The sequence below is a fragment of the Oncorhynchus masou genome, unplaced genomic scaffold (assembly GCF_036934945.1).
Source record: "Oncorhynchus masou masou isolate Uvic2021 unplaced genomic scaffold, UVic_Omas_1.1 unplaced_scaffold_2292, whole genome shotgun sequence".
NCBI lineage: Eukaryota > Metazoa > Chordata > Actinopteri > Salmoniformes > Salmonidae > Oncorhynchus > Oncorhynchus masou.
In genome coordinates, this window is record NW_027008759.1 from 6,459 (window position 1) to 24,328 (window position 17,870).

General features: G+C 41.8%; 1 protein-coding gene and 1 long non-coding RNA gene across 2 annotated transcripts; one reads left to right on the top strand and one right to left on the bottom strand.

The window, feature by feature from the left end:
* Window positions 1-1,069: 1,069 nt before the first annotated feature.
* On the bottom strand, window positions 1,070-10,365 carry LOC135533250 (uncharacterized). Its single transcript, XR_010454466.1, has 2 exons — window positions 10,221-10,365; window positions 1,070-2,349 (listed from the first exon to the last, which is right to left on the bottom strand). It is a non-coding gene; the product is annotated as an uncharacterized LOC135533250 (long non-coding RNA).
* An 803-nt stretch (window positions 10,366-11,168) lies between these two features.
* LOC135533248 (selenoprotein S-like) lies at window positions 11,169-17,412 on the top strand. Its single transcript, XM_064960655.1, has 6 exons — window positions 11,169-11,420; window positions 13,600-13,731; window positions 14,041-14,147; window positions 15,082-15,171; window positions 15,616-15,688; window positions 16,450-17,412. The coding sequence occupies exons 1-6, from the start codon at window positions 11,327-11,329 to the stop codon at window positions 16,530-16,532; spliced, it is 579 nt and encodes a 192-aa protein (XP_064816727.1). The 5' UTR covers window positions 11,169-11,326; the 3' UTR covers window positions 16,533-17,412.
* Window positions 17,413-17,870: the final 458 nt, after the last annotated feature.

Sequence of the window (17,870 nt, forward strand, 5' to 3'; positions counted from 1 at the left end):
TCTTGAAGGGTAAGGAAGGGTGGGACCCACATTTAAGGGATTTTGATACTTTAAAAAAAACTGTGGAGTGAATGAATGAATGTGTGTGGGACACTGATAGTGGAATATGTTGTGATGTGAAGATGAACATTAACATGCACATTGCCATGTTGTCTGTCTCTCTTGTTTGTGATGCTGGGAATAACATCCCCATAACAGTTCAGTTCATCCTAAAAGATGACTCATGCACACAGGATCTACAGTATATGTACATTCAAATAAAACAGGTGTTATAGACTTACCGTGACATCATTGCTGATGAGTGTTGTCAACATTTCTGTTGTCTGTCTTGTCTTGCTGGTTACTGACCAAAACGCGGCAATACATGTGCAGAGGTAATTGTGCGTGTGGATGTAATCTTTTACAAAGATAATGAACATACTAAACTGTATTAGTTTTACTAAGCTACCTGCCTTTCTTCTCTCTGGGATCTCTCTCTGTCCCATAGGTATGGGACACAGAGAGAGAAAACCCACAGACACTCAGCCCTCTGTGGAATGAGCTTGACGCGTGATTTAGAGGAAAGACCTTTACACCTCACCCAACAACAGTAATGATGGCATGACTGTGTGAGAGACGTCCTCATTAAAAAACTGCAGTGGATACAGACACTATGAAGCTTTTCAACCAGACTGGAGAGACACAGAATCAGTCTCTTTCTACAGTATCTATTTCTATGCTCATTCATCTCAGGGTTTGAAATTTTGAAGTGATTCACACCAAAGTTCAAAGGCGCAATACATTTGCCATTGTTGGTTGTAATTTTCCTGAACCAAATATATTCAACTTTTACAAGTTGTGAAATTATTCACTGCCCTTGCCTAGTTTACATTTTCGCCTTAAATCAAAATAATACCAAATCTAAGATGTCTTGATTGCATTAGTATTGCTGTGCCACACCAAAATTATTTCAGGTGCAAACATTTCTTTAAGTTGAATGTACAATAACAGTAGTTCACATCAGTCCACAGTAAATGATCCCCGCCTTTGCCAGGTCCCTCAACACATTTAAACATGGGGGAAAACAGCATGTTAATGCAATATATTTATTTTAGCTTTATTTTTACATTTATTGTAGACCAACAGAAAGAAGCATTATCACAAGATTTATCAGAACAGCCGTATTCACTATTCATTAACCGAAAGGCTTGATAATCCAAATGTGTGCATGCAACAAGGCAAACACCCTGGTCTATGACCCACTTTGTAAGAATTGTGTTCTCTGAGAACCGCCAAAGGTTATTTCTTTCTTGAAGTGAACTTTCACAAAACCTGATGACTTACTGTTCAAGTGAAAACACTAAGGGCTGGTTTCCTGGATAGAGATTATTAAGCCTAGTCCTGGACTAAAAAAGCATGCTCAATGGAGAATCTCCATTTAAATAGCCTTTTAGCCCAGGATTTTACTTAATCTGTGCTGTCTGGGAATGTGATTCAATACTTTGTGAAGTTAGATGTTCTGGTGATGTTTTAGACATTCAAACAAAGTGGACATGGAATCAGTAAGAATCACAAAACCTTCTAGGCTGAAATTGTTACTATCTAAACATTTTGAGTTTGACTTGACTGAATATTCCAATATAGTAAATGTCACAAGTAAAATAAAAATAAAAATGGCATTTGAATTATAAAGCAGATCCCACTGGGCACAGACGTTAGTTAAATTTCTAGTTTATATTTGGTTGAATTGTTAACAACAACAAATGTCACCATGTCATTGGATTTAGGTTAAAAGTAGGGTGATAAAAAGACAAAATGCCCTTACGTTGATCTCTTTTTGCAAATCCAATCAGTTTTCCACGTTGATTCAGACTTCTTCACAGATTCTTTTGGTTGAAATGAAGTGGAAACAACATTTATTCAACCAGCTTTTGCCCAGTGGGATTTTGGTTTTGGATATTACACTTCAGCTAAACCACATGAGTTACAGATAACTAATTACATATTGAGATGTCATTTATGATGTATCAGTATGATCAAAACATTGTAAAAGATCAATACAACGTATTGGCCACATCGCCCACCCCTACTTGAAAGTGATCAAGTACTCAGGATATGCCTGACTGTCATGGAAGATTATGAACATGGATGGTTGAGATACACTATCAGTCACACTGTCATAGAGATGAATACTTGTGGTGCTTTTAGTTGGAGGTACTTTCATCCCCGGTGTTCCTGTTATGAAATCTCCAGTCAGAACTCGACATAGGTACATGTACTTCTGGCCTTGGGGATCCGGTTTTGAGTATGTGTCACTGGCAGAGTATTTTGCATTTACAGCAAAGTAGGTGCCGTCTCCATACAATGCAGCTGCAAAAAATATTTTGGACCTGTTATGAAATTCTCTCTTATTGCATTTGAATAGAAAATGTGCAAAAACATCATTCCAATATATACAGTGGGGAGAAGAAGTATTTGATACACTGCCGATTTTGCAGGTTTTCCCTACTTACAAAGCATGTAGAGGTCTGTACTTTTTTATCATAGATAAAATTCAACTGTGAAAGATGGAATCTAAAACAAAAATCCAGAAAATCACATTGTATGATTTTTAAGTAATTAATTTATATTTTATTACATGACATAAGTATTTGATACATCAGAAAGCAGAACTCAATATTTGGTACAGAAACCTTTGTTTGCAATTACAGAGATCATACGTTTCCTGTAGTTCTTGACCAGGTTTGCACACACTGCAGCAGGGATTTTGGCCCACTCCTCCCTACAGACCTTCTCCAGATCCTTCAGGTTTCGGGGCTGTCGCTGGGCAATACGGACTTTCAGCTCCCTCCAAAGATTTTCTATTGGGTTCAGGTCTGGAGACTGGCTAGGCCACTCCAGGACCTTGTGATGCTTCTTACGGAGCCACTCCTTAGTTGCCCTGGTTGTGTGTTTCGGGTCGTTGTCATGCTGGAAGACCCAGCCACACCCCATCTTCAATGCTCTTACTGAGGGAAGGAGGTTGTTGGCTAACATCTCGCAATACATGGCCCCATCCATCCTCCCCTCAATACGGTGCAGTCCTGTCCCCTTTGCAGAAAAACATCCCCAAAGAATGATGTTTCCACACCCGTGCTTCATGGTTGGGATGGTGTTCTTGGTGTTGTACTCATCCTTCTTCTTCTTCCAAACATGGTGAGTGGAGTTTAAACCAAAAAGCTCTATTTTTGTCTCATCAGACCACATGACCTTCTCCCATTCCTCCTCTGGATCATTCAGATGGTCATTGGCAAACTTCAGACAGGCCTGGACATGCGCTGGCTTGAGCAGGGGGACTTTGCGTGCGCTGCAGGATTTTAATCCATGACGGCGTAGTGTGTTACTAACGGCGTAGTGTGTTACTACGTCATGGATTAAAATCCTGCATTTTTTTAAGCCTGTCACATCTGTGAATGTGGAATGTGTTTTGTTGGTTGATTGAAAAACAAGAAAAATTTAAATTTAATTTTTTTTGTTGAAAAAATAAATAATCTCCAGCACCATCACCTCCAACATCAACATGTGTAAACATCAACATGTTTAAACAGCAGGTATTTATTGCAGTCAAAAAGATAGAAGAAGATGCATGTTACCAATGACAGAAACACTGCCATATTCTAGTGTGCATCATGTCATTGTAATACTGGAGTGGGCTAAATCATGGTCACACAGAGTGTTTCTTGGTAGTCTTCAAAAAATCTACTTCGAAAACAAAGGTATACACCAAACACAAATGGTTAAAGACCTGTACCATGTCAGATATACAGTTGAAATGTATACCATTTTGAGTTTGCATCCCACACTATATACATCACAGACGACTGAGATATAACAAACCCGTTTAACTTTTCTTTTTTCTTATTTTACTATTTTCTACATTGTAGAATAATAGTGAAGACATCAAAACTATGAAATAACACATGGAATCATGTACTAACCAAAAGACTGTTAAACAAATCAAAATATATTTTAGATTTTAGATTCTTCAAAGTAGCCACCCTTTGCCTTGATGACAGCTTTGCACACTTGGCATTCTCTCAACCAGCGTCACCTGTAATGCTTTTCCAACAGTTTTGAAGGAGTTCCCACATATACTGAGCACTTGATTGCTGCTTTTCCTTCACTCTGCAGTCCAACTCATCCCAAACCATCTCAACTGGGTTGAGGTTGAGTGATTGTTGATGCCAGGTCATCTGATGCAGCACTCCATCACTCTCCTACTTGGTCAAATAGCTCTTACACAGTCTGGAGGTGTGTTGGGTCATTATTCTGTTGAAAAACAAATGATAGTCCCACTAAGCGCAAACCAGATGAGATGGCGTATCGCTGCAGAATGCTGTGGTAGCCATGCTGGTTAAGTGTGCCTTGAATTGTAAATAAATCACTGACAGTGTCAGCAGCAAAGCACCATCACCCCTCCTCCTCCATGCTTCACGGTGGGAACCACACATGCGGAGATCATCTTTTCATCTACTCTGCGTCTCACAAAGAAGCGTTGGTTGGAACCAGAAAATCTCACATTTGGACTCATCAGACCGGTCTAATGTCCATTGCTTGTGTTTCTTGGCCCAAGCAGTCTTTTCTTCTTATTGGTGTCCTTTAGAAGTGGTTTCTTTGCAGCAATTCGACCATGAATGCCTGATTCACACAGTCTCCTCTGACCAGTTGATGTTGAGATGTGACTGTTTCTTGAACTGCAAAAGGGCTGCAATCTAAGGCTGGTAACTCTAATGAACTTATCCTCTGCAGGAGAGGTAACTCTGGGTCTACCTTTCCTGTGGTGGTCCTCATGGGAGCAGTTTCATCATAGCTCTTGATGGCTTTTTGCGACTGCACTTGAAGAAACTTTCAAAGTTCTTTAAATTTTCAGAATGACTTACCTTCAGGTCTTAAAGTAATGATGGACTGTCGTTTATCTTTGCTTATTGGAGCTGTTCTTGCCATAATATTGACTTGGTCGATTACCAAATAGTGCTATATTCTACATACCCCATCTACCTTGTCACAACACAACTGATTGGATCAAACACATTAAAAAAGAAAGAAATTCCACAAATGAACTTTTAACAAGGCACACCTGTTTAATGTAAAGCATTCCAGTTCCTCATGAATCAGGTTGAGAGAATGCCAAGTGTGTGCAAAGCTGTCTTTAAGGCAAAGTGTGGCTACTTTGAAGAATCTAGTATTTTCACTTTTTTGGTTACATAATGATTCCATATATGTGTTAGTTCATGTAGAAAATAGTAAAAACAAAAAACAACCCTGGAATGAGTAGGTGTGTCCAAACTTTTTACTGGTACTGTATATATTTGCATTTTATTGCATGACATAAGTATATATTTGCATTTTATTGCAAGACATAATAATTATTATATATATATATATATATATATATATATATAATTATGTCATGCAATAAAATGCAAATATATACTTATGTCTTGCAATAAAATGCAAATATATACTTATGTCATGCAATAAAATGCAAATTAACTACTTAAAAATCATACCATGTGAGTTTCTGGATTTTTGTTTTAGATTCCGTCTCTCACAGTTGAAGTGTACCTATGATTTAAAAAAATTATAGACCTCTACATGCTTTGTAAGTAGGAAAACCTGCAAAATCGGCAGTGTATCAAATACTTGTTCTCCCCACTGTATATATACACTGCTCAAAAAAATAAAAGGAACACTAAAATAACACACCCTAGATCTGAATGAATTAAATATTCTTATTAAATACTTTTTTCTTTACATAGTTGAATGTTCTGACAACAAAATCACACAAAATGATCAATGGAAATCAAATTTATCAACCCATGGAGGTCTGGATTTGGAGTCACACTCAAAATTAAAGTGGAAAACCACACTACAGGCTAATCCAACTTTTATGTAATGTCCTTAAAACAAGTCAAAATGAGGCTCAGTAGTGTGTGTGGCCTCCACGTGCCTGTATGACCTCCCTACAAAGCCTGGGCATGCTCCTGATGAGGTTGCGGATGATCTCCTGAGGGATCTCCTCCCAGACCTGGACTAAAGCATCCGCCAACTCCTGGACAGTCTATGGTGCAACGTGGCGTTGGTGGATGGAGCGAGACATGATGTCCCAGATGTGCTCAATTGGATTCAGGTCTGGGGAATGGGCGGGCCAGTCCATAGCATCAATGCCTTCCTCTTGCAGGAACTGCTGACACACTCCAGCCACATGAGGTCTAGCATTGTCTTGCATTAGGAGGAACCCAGGGCCAACCGCACCAGCATATGGTCTCACAAGGCGTCTGAGGATCTCATCTCGGTACCTAATGGCAGTCATGCTCCCTCAGGCGAGAATATTGAGGGCTGTGCGGCCCCCCAAAGAAATGCCACCCCACACCATGACTGACCCACCGCCAAACCGGTCATGCTGGAGGATGTTGCAGGCAGCCGAACGTTCTCCACGGCGTCTCCAGACTCTGTCACGTCTGTCACATGTGCTCAGTGTGAACCTGCTTTCATCTGTGAAGAGCATAGGGGGCCAGTGGCGAATTTGCCAATCTTGGTGTTCTCTGGCAAATGCCAAACGTCCTGCACGGTGTTGGGCTGTAAGCACAACCCCCACCTGTGGACGTCGGGCCCTCATACCACCCTCATGGAGTCTGTTTCTGACCGTATAGAGCAGACACATGCAGATTTGTGGCCTGCTGGAGATAATTTTGCAGGGCTCTGGCAGTGCTCCTCCTGCTCCTCCTTGCACAAAGGCGGAGGTAGCGGTCCTGCTGCTGGGTTGTTGCCCTCCTACGGCCTCCTCCACGTCTCCTGATGTACCAGCCTGTCTCCTGGTAGCGCCTCCATGCTCTGGACACTACGCTGACAGACACAGCAAACCTTTTTGCCACAGCTCGCATTGATGTGCCGTCCTGGATGAGCTGTACTACCTGAGCCACTTGTGTGGGTTGTAGACTACGTCTCATGCTACCACTAGAGTGAAAGCACCGCCAGCATTCAAAAGTGACCAAGGCATCAGCCAGGAAGCATAGGAAATGAGAAGTGGTCTGTGGTCACCACCTGCAGAACCACTCCTTTATTGGGGGTGTCTTGCTAATTGCCTATAATTTCCACCTGTTGTCTATTCCATTTGCACAACAGCATGTGAAATTTATTGTCAATCAGTGTTGCTTCCTAAGTGGACAGTTTGATTTCACAGAAAGTGTGATTGACTTGGAGTTACATTGTGTTGTTAAAGTGTTCCCTTTATTTTTTGAGCAGTGTATATATATAAAGGACAAACTCTTGAGGCCAAAGAGGGTGCATTTGGTAGTTGACTGCAGGAATGGCAAAGGGTACTTTAGTAAGAACATTGGGGGCATAAAGTAATAAAAAGCAAACATACACTGAGGGTACAAAACATTAAAAACATCAGAAAGTAAGAAAAAGTAGACATAGATGTTTACTGCAGGGTGTGATGAAATCTTTCAACTTTCACTTTATTCCTGACTAGCTTCACTAGAATAAACTGTGGCTGCTGTTCAGAATTCTCTGGAAGCCTCTTCCTGTTGGCAAACAGTCTGAAGCTTGTGAGGGATTCTCTACATTACATTCTACCTTCTGCACAGCCAGCCAGTTTTTTAAATATTTTTTAGCCTGGATAATACTTGCCAGTCTAGCTTCCTTGTCCCATCCACCGCTGCCCCCTGGACGGACACTGTGATCACTTGGCTACATAGCTGATGCCTGCTGGACTGTCCATTAATCACGGTACTCCATTCTGTTTGTTTATGTTTTATCTGTCGGCCGCACTCAGGCTCTGTGTGTAGTTATTCCGATCCTCTCTGCCTAGTCAACGCCATTTTACCTGCTGTTGTTGTGCTAGCTGATTAGCTGTTGTTATCTCACCTACTGTTTTAGCTAGCTCTCCCATTCAACACCTGTGATAACTGTATGCATCGCTGTGTGTCTCTCTCAAATGTCAATATGCCTTGTATACTGCTGTTCAGGTTAGTTATCATTGTTTTAGTTTACAATGGAGCCCCTCGTTCCACTCTTCATACCCCTGATACCTCCTTTGTCCCACCTCCCACACATGCAGTGACCTCACCCATTACAACCAGCATGTCCAGAGATGCAACCTCTCTAACCATCACCCAGTGCCTGGGCTTACCTCCGCTGTACCCACACCCCACCATACCCCTGTCTGCGCATTATGCCCTGAATATATTCTACCATGCCCAGAAATCTGCTCCTTTTATTCTTTGTCCCCAACACTCTAGGCGACCAGTTTTGATAGCATTTAGCCGTACCCTCATACTACTCCTCCTCTGTTCCGCGGGTGATGTGGAGGTAAACCCAGGCCCTGCATGTCCCCAGGCACCCTCATTTGTTGACTTCTGTGATCGAAAAAGCCTTGGTTTCATGCGTGTCAACATCAGAAGCCTCCTCCCTAAGTTTGTTTTACTCACTGCTTTAGCACACTCTGCTAACCCTGATGTCCTTGCCGTGTCTGAATCCTGGCTCAGGAAGGCCACCAAAAATTCTGAGATTTCCATACCCAACTATAACATTTTTCCGTCAAGATAGAACTGCCAAAGGGGGAGGAGTTGCAGTCTACTGCAGAGATAGCCTGCAAAGTAATGTCATACTTTCCAGGTCCATACCCAAACAGTTCGAACTACTAATTTTAAAAATTACTCTCTCCAGAAATAAGTCTCTCACTGTTGCCGCCTGCTACCGACCCGCCCCCCCTCAGCTCCCAGCTGTGCCCTGGACACCATTTGTGAATTGATCGCCCCCCCATCTAGCTTCAGAGTTTGTTCTGTTAGGTGACCTAAACTGGGATATGCTTAACACCCCGGCAGTCCTACAATCTAAGCTAGATGCCCTCAATCTCACACAAATCATCAAGGAACCCACCAGGTACAACCCTAAATCTGTAAACAAGGGCACCCTCATAGACGTCATCCTGACCAACTGGCCCTCCAAATACTCCTCCGCTGTCTTCAACCAGGATCTCAGCGATCACTGCCTCATTGCCTGTATCCGCTACGGATCCGCAGTCAAACGACCACCCCTCATCACTGTCAAACGCTCCCTAAAACACTTCTGTGAGCAGGCCTTTCTAATCAACCTGGCCCGGGTATACTGGAAGGATATTGACCTCATCCCGTCAGTTGAGGATGCCTGGTCATTCTTTAAAAGTAACTTCCTCACCATTTTAGATAAGCATGCTCCGTTCAAAATATGCAGAACTAAAAACAGATATAGCCCTTGGTTCACTCCAGACCTAACTGCCCTCGACCAGCACAAAAACATCCTGTGGCGGACTGCAATAGCATCGAATAATCCCCGCGATATGCAACTGTTCAGGGAAGTCAGGAACCAATACACGCAGTCAGTCAGGAAAGCAAGGGCCAGCTTCTTCAGGCAGAAATTTGCATCCTGTTGCTCCAACTCCAAAAAGTTCTGGGACACTGTGAAGTCCATGGAGAACAAGAGCACCTCCTCCCAGCTGCCCGCTGCACTGAGGCTAGGCAACACGGTCACCACCGATAAATCTGTGTTTGGCCTGGTATGCTTCTCAATCAGAGGCAGCTGTTTATCGTTGTCCCCGATTGAGAACCATATTTCGGTAGCCTGGTTTCACTTGAGTGGTGGGTGATTATTTTCCGTGTTCGTTACCGTTTCGTTTGTTGCACGTTGTTATTTTGTATTTTTGTAGTGTTCAGTGTGTCTTATTAAAATGGACACTTACAACGCTGCAAATTGTTCCGACCTCTCTTACTCCTCATCAGAGGAAGACGACGAACGTTACAATAAGGTTGTTTATAAGATATACTATTGTGAAATAACAACCCTAATTTATTTTCATTGTCCTAATGGAAGGGTCAAATGTAAACTAAAGATGTGAAGCCACTATCAGACATAATTGCATAACTTAAATGTCCTTTTGATTTAAAATGGGATGTGAAGTTGAAGCTTCAATCTTTATATGTGAAAAAAACAAAAGTACAATTTTACAAAATCATGTGTTTTTCAATGTGAAATGTCTGAAAGTGGCTTCACATCTTAGTTTACATTTGACCCTTCCATTAGGACAATGAAAATAAAATGAAATAAGGGTTGTTATTTCATAATAGTGTATCTTACAAACAACCTTATGCCTTTGATTTCAATATGCACATTAACCTGTATAATTTGTGGAAAAACAAGTGAACATTAATAAAACTTACCCTCCTCTGTCCGGAACCGCACAACTGCTCTTTGTCCATCTGAGACTTCAACTAGACAATCACCGCCGTTGGACTTTTTACTCTGGAAATATTTGATCAACTTGTTTTGTACTTTGGGGACATCATGGTTTCCTAGCTCAACAAGCAGAGAACGAGTATGCTTCTGCCATTGCTGCTGGCCATCAAAGAATGAACACATCTGTAGGCTGCTGTAGAGATAGACAGCGCATTCACTGCAGGGTGAGTCGTGTTGTTTCTGGTTTCACTTTCGCTTATGATCTTGTGAAAAAAGATCTTATTTGACAATGAAACATTATATTGCTGCAACATAACAAACATTTATTTAAGTTAAGAACAAATTCTTATTTTCAATGACAGCCCAGGAAGAGTGGGCTGATTTGTACCTTGTTAGCTCGGGGGTTTGCAACCTTCTGGCTACTAGCCCAACGCTTTAACCACTAGGCCACCCTATCGCCCGATATAAAAAGATCACAGAAATGATTCCTCCAAGACAATGACAAAACAACTACGGGCTGTGGAGTAAATCATTTATTTTCAGGAATGCACATACATGTGTGGTACTCGGTGACAAAACTGCTGCAACAGAATGTGTATTTAAGTCTGCATTGTTGAAAAATGACCCGTAAATTAGTATTTCACTGTTTGTGTACAACTGTTGCTTACAAAGCATGACAAATGGTATTTTATTAGAAAGAAACGGACTCTGCACACTGTGCTACAATGTAGATGGGTGAATGGGTAGGCTACTTGTGGAGTGAACTGGACTGCCCTCACAGGTCAGGTCTATGCTTCATTTTTGCCTTCCAATTTATAGAATGAAAAGCGGCATGACTTTGATAAGTGTGTATTGACATCTAGTTCCGCTTGCTAGGATACATTTATTGGACTCTGCCGACACCTCGTGTGTGACTGGTGTCTTGCTCAGAAGCACGAGAGGCTTCCACGTCATCTTTACTAGGGTGGTGTTTATAACACATAGACAGGAAATTTGTCAACTCACGAAGCATGGAAAAGTAACTAGTTGGAGCTGTGGTGACATTGAAACGCATAATTAGAGGACTATAGAGTCACCAATACGTTTAGAAATGGATGACGATGTTACCATTGAGGACGAAGGTGGACCAGAAATACAGAAGACACCCCTTGGAAACCAGGATTTAAGTTTCCTGCAACAAACTGGTAAATTGGCTAGCTAATATCAGCTGCGCATCTGTCAGTTTTCTGGCTTGTTTACCAAGCCTAGCTGGCCTGGCTAGATATCCTTCAAAGACTAAAGCTAATAATGCAGCTAGCTAACGTTGTAGCAGTGGTTGTAGCTAGTTTAGCTAGTGTAGGCTAAGATGGCTAGCTACAGTAGCTCGCTAGCAAAATAACTAGATACAGAGACGCCTCATTCATTGACAGGGCTGCCAACTTTTGAAGAAAGCAAATATAACTCCAAGCTATGTGAATTTAATTTCCCCTGGCACACTCCTAGATGGGAGAACATGTTACTGTTTTAAAGCTCTTTCCTGCAAGTCTACGTATTTTGACATGGTTTAGGCCCATGACCAGGGTAACAAATAACACCGGTCCTGTGGATTCACGAATCAGGATGCTTAGAAAATTGAATGAACACTCAACATTTTACGATTTACGATTTTGGGTGGCTGAAATATAAAGTATGTTAATATTTTTTTAAACATAAAAAAAATGTTTGACACCTCAGACAGTAATAAGATGGGGAGACAGGCAAATGTGAGACAGTGGAGAGGTTGGAAGCAGGGATTGATCCCTGTTCTCAGGTGGAAAGTACGGGAGTGTTCTCACTACACCAAAGCTTTGCACAGGACGTTCTAATGTTGATGGCAGTGGGTAACCAAATCCTAGATTGTAGTCTCCTTGTCCATAGACTGCCTTCAAGGTAAGGACACGAACGTTTTCAGTATTTTGTAATTTGGGTGAATTCTCTTTAAAATAGGTCTTGAATAAATTCCTGCTTTATTTCTCCTGCTTCAATCACCCAACCTTCAAGGAAACATCTAATACATATCAATATGGGTTCTGGCCATCATCTTACTCTATGTAGACAAAATATGTGTTTGAGTTGACTCCCCTACCATCTCTGCCTAGTATGTGCACCATACTAGAATGTGACATGTATTTGATTCCTGGAACATTTCATAACAATGCTTTTTTTTGTATGATCTATTCAAGACTGTCCATGAATGGCTGCAAAAATACATAGCCTCGTAACAATTCATTTTCAAAGACCCAAGTAGTCATATCAGATTTTGAATCTGTGATTACGCTGGCAACATTGGGAAGAAGTGGAATAATAAAATAATTGTTGGGAATGACATTTATGTTATTGCTGACATCACATTAATTACCCTGTATTTTAGCCCATTGTTAAGAATGAGAATTTTTACACTGATCAGTCTAAATAAAGTAAGTAGATAATCAAATCACCTGAAAATAAGATTACATTAATCTGCCCCCACACCCTAACCAAATATGGGTTTTATTTATTGTCCCTCCTCTAGAACCAAATTTACACATTTGGGTTCACAATCTGTTAGACAGTTTATTTATTTTTATTTTTTTTTGTATCGTTCCAAATCAGGTCACCCTACCAAACCTCCCTGCTAAAACATACTGTAGGTATGTCTGCTGTCACAGCCTCAATACTCAGGGTTGGCTCTAGACTTTTGAGAACCCTAAGATAGATTTGATTGGGGGGGGGGGGGGGGGGCATCGCGTGAAAAAATTGTGGTCCCCCATTTGATGTTGGAGAAAAAAATGTTGTGTTTTAAGTTAATTTCCAGTTCTACACGTTTTGCCGTAGAGGGGCCGTAGAGCGAATGTTGCCGCTTTAAAGCAAGTTTTCTGCAATTCTACGCTTTGGTATGGAGAGAACTTTGCAATGTTACAACACATTTCATGCAATTCTAATCATTTTGCCATGGGACAGAGAATTTTTGCAGTTTCACAGCTTATTTCCTGCAATTTCTACCCATTTTGCCGTGGAGTGGATCAACATGTTTCCCCTGCAATTATACACATTTTGTAATGAATTATGCCATGTTAATATAATATGAGTGTGCATGACTAACCAAATCAATAGGGGGCCCCTGTAGGTCAGGGCCCCTGGGCACGTTCCCTTCATGCCCGGTCCGTATTCGGCCAGGATTACTACTTGTTTCGATAGGATAGATTGGTTGGTAGTTAGCTTAAACTAAAAATTGTTAGCTGACATGGCTAAAAGAGAAAAGCTACTGATGCACATTTTTTTTCGAAATTGCACCTGATGTATTCTACTGTTTTTACACTCAATACTAAGTTGAGACCTCAACATAATTTCCCTTCCTGTCCACAGTTGGACCATTGGTGGCAGAATATGGATGGTATCTGTTGTTCATGTGTGTGGGGGTCTACCTGGTGGTCCAGCACCTGAGCAAGAGGAGAGCCAGCCAGGGACAGAGCAGCTCTGCGTCTGGAGCAGTGCAAGGTGAGTGGCCGTAACCAATAGTTTTTTATTTAACCAAGGAAGTCACTGAGTTTGACAAGTACATTTAGTCTCTTATGCAGACACTCCGTCAGACACACACATACACACACCTAGGACATGAGCATTCTTGTTGCAGCTCCAACAATGCCACATATTCTCAAGACAATGACAAGCTTGCTGAAGCAGAAACCAACTGGCACTCACAGGCTAGAGCCAGCTCTCATTCCATCCAGGCGTCTGACACATCAGGAACGGAATCTCGGAATGTCATGGAATTAATGGAGTCAGTAATATCATCCAATCTGGCAGATCCCAATGCAGTAGTGAGGAGACAAGAGGCACTGGAGGCGTCCAGGAGAAGAATGCAGGAGGAGCTGGATGCCAAGGCGGCCCTCTTCAGGCTGAAACAACAACAGGTATAAAGTGACACCCTTCACATAGACGAACCGTACATAGACCATGGGACGGACGGACCGTACATAGACCATGGATGAACCGTACATAGACCATGGGTCGGACGGACCGTACATAGACCATGGACGAACCGTACATAGACCATGGACGGACGGACCGTACATAGACCATGGGACGGACGGACCGTACATAGACCATGGGACGGACGGACCGTACATAGACCATGGGACGGACGGACCGTACATAGACCATGGGACGGACGGACCGTACATAGACCATGGGACGGACGGACCGTACATAGACCATGGGACGGACGGACCGTACATAGACCATGGGACGGACGGACCGTACATAGACCATAGACCATGGGACGGACGGGACCATGGGACGGACGGACCGTACATAGACCATGGGACGGACGGACCGTACATAGACCATGGGACGGACGGACCGTACATAGACCATGGGACGGACGGACCGTACATAGACCATGCGTCGGACGGACCGTACATAGACCATGGCTTCTTAGCAAAGAGCAATTTCTCAAGTAAGAATTTTGCTAGGACTGTCTGAATTGGGAGGGGAAAACTATCTATTGGTAGAGAGGTTTGGAACTCTTTCTTATTGGCCTATTAACAAATTTAACGCCTGGTGATGTCATCAGACAGGCCAAAACGCCATCCCACCAAAACAGGTGGAAATTTCAGGCGGTCTTTTCAAACAGCTCTCACACATTATCATTGTTTTCACAATTTCACAGTATTATTCTAACCTCATAGTGTGAAAATAAATATGTAAAGCACAGGAAAGTCACGTTTTTGACTGCACTGGGCCTTTAACACCGATCTGAAACCCAGGCACCATAACCAAGTGTGCCCATTGTCCCTGCCAAATCTGATCTTGAAGACTTTTTGGTACTTGTCTTTTGTTTGATAGCTGGAGGAGGAGAAGAGACAACAGAAAATTGAGATGTATGACAGCATGAAAGAGGGGAGAAGTTACAGAGGAAAAGCAAAGACAGCCCAGGTAATCTGCCTTCTCTATCGTAGGCCTACATACCATATGCCATTCAGCAGACTCTTTTATCCAAAGCGACTTGCATGCATTTCACATATGTGTGGGCCTGGGAATCGAACACAACCCTGGCATTTCAAGCGCCATGCTCTACCAACTGATTCATACAGGACCACCATACATAAAATGCAAAGTAAATGCATCATTTGATAGATATTATGGCTGAGTCAGGAGTTTTTTTTACGGGCAGGTCACGGGGTCAGAAAAATCTCTTGGCAGTGATAAGTCGTGATTAGCACCGAGGTTTTCCTGACCATGTCCATCCTGACCATGAAACTCCTGTCTCAGACATATTACATAAGTCGTAGTGCTTACATGAAACCCATGAACAAATCTGAGGTTTCTTGTCTGTACATGAAACTAGCTCATAATTATTATTATGATGTAACATTTCAGAACACTGAAGAGGCCAGCACATCGACTACAGTGTTGAAACCAAAGACTGACAAGAAGCCCCTACGGAGCAGTGGTATGTTGACATATTTGATGATGAGAGCAGTATTGTAATTGGGAGCTTCCAGAGGTATGTTTGTAATGGCTGGGAGGGTGTGTAAGCAACACAAAAAGGGGGTTAAGTGTAATTACATGTTTATGATTGTATTTCCCTTGTGACTCAATAATAAAACGTAAGACATCATGCTCACTGTTAAAGTAATTAAACAGGTTCTGAATCCTAGATTCGTTTCTGCCTCCATGCAATGATGAGCCACTTTCATAGTCATGCAATGCACTAATCTTACTGTAAATTAAAAGCACTGCTATTCTTACTGAAACCTATTCAAATGTTATACATTTAACATTTGCACCTGCAAATGGTGCCAAATATAAAGTACATACCAGTAGTAACGAAGGAATGAAATCCACAAAAGAAAAACAATTGAACACTGCGCAACGCACCTTTGTACTGCAACTAGTTGGTCTTGCAAGTTATGTACATCTGTCTGTATTATGATGCAGGAAAACAGATAATATTGCTAATATTTTGTATTTCAAAAACATTAGCGATACAAAATGTCCATCCTTGCAACTGATGTTTTTAGGATTATGATCCGGTAAGAAGCAGTACTAAGCTTTTTTTTGGGGGGGGAATATCCAAACAGTGTCTTTAAAAAAATGGCTAAACTGTGACGTTGCTCCTTTAAGGAATAAGTAGTAGGTAGGTGACTCTGGCGTCCTCCATCGCCTCTCTGTGCCAGTAACCTACATTCTGCCCTGCTGTGTGTATTTCAGGCTTTAATCCCCTGAGCGGAGAGGGAGGTGGATCCTGTGCGTGGAGACCAGGAAGGAGAGGGCCGTCAGCTGGCGGCGGATGAGGTTAAAGGAGGTCAGAGCCACAGGCTCAGGGTAGACATCTCCCCCTTAACCCAGATCTAGGATCAGAATACCCTACTATCGTTCCTAACATGAACTATTAGGAGGATGGAAGAAATATCTGACCCTGTATCTGTGGCTAGGTGTGACTTGTGCCTACTCTGAGGTGACCTGTGAACTCTGATATTTGACCCATCCGAGTCACACACACTGACCCACTGAAAGAAGCTGCCAGTAATCTCAAAGCCCTCTTAGTTTATTGATCTAAATCAATCTGTTATTTGTAACTCTCTGTGTTTGGGTTTAGGGATTGGTTTCACAACTGTCTGGGTTTTAGATCATGTTGCCTCAGTAATATTAGCATTGTCAAAAAATACAATGTGTTGCCACATGATAACAATGGATCCTTTCTGTTTGAATGCCTTTGGACAACTTCAAACTAACCAGTGTTGAAAACGATTGTCTTGTTTCCACATTCAAATTTTGGCTTATTGAATCATCATATTTCAGGACACCTGAGAAGGACTTCTGAGTACGACAGTTTCTAATGATGCTATTCCTGTAAATGGCATCTGTGCCAGTGGGTTTGGCTGATGACTTTCAGTGTAACTGTGTGTTTTCTTGTCTTCTTTTGGGGTTGGCATCTGTGTAAACTTTCAAATGTGCGCTGCCTACCAAGGCTTCATGTTGCGAGAGTAGATGCTAGCCAGATGGCTTTAGTAGTGCTGTGCACCGTACTGCTTTTTATACAATTACATAAATCAGATGTAACCGTTAGTCATCGTGTTATTTATTGGAATATCAATGATCATCAAGCAATTTTAGTTACTGAGAAATAAACTGACCTGCACCTTTTTATCACAATAAAGATATTATAGATAAGTTGTCTACGTATCTGTGATGTTTGCTGGGGAGGCTGACTGTGACAACACAATAGCTAATGTAATGGTCCAGTGGCGTAATCATACACCTGCCAACTCCATGTTGCCCACTAGATGGCGGCAGTGTAATGTAAATTAAGCCACAATCATAACGGTATAGGTACATCGTTTCTAAACTGTATTGGGTAAGATCGCACTGATTTCTATGGCTGTCATATACCTTATTGTTGTCGTCTTGCTCTTAAATTGATAATAATTTCATACAATCATTATAAACCTTATGTTCATTTTCTGCACACCATTTACATTAATTGAGTTCTAGAGCATTTTGTGGTTGGCCTAGTCGGTTATGATGTCTCAGAAATTGCTTTTTCATTTCACTATCAGTGCCGCATATTAACTCGGCTGACGTTTAATTTCAAGGTTCAACAATGCTTGCGCTGTCCTTTTTTCCATGTC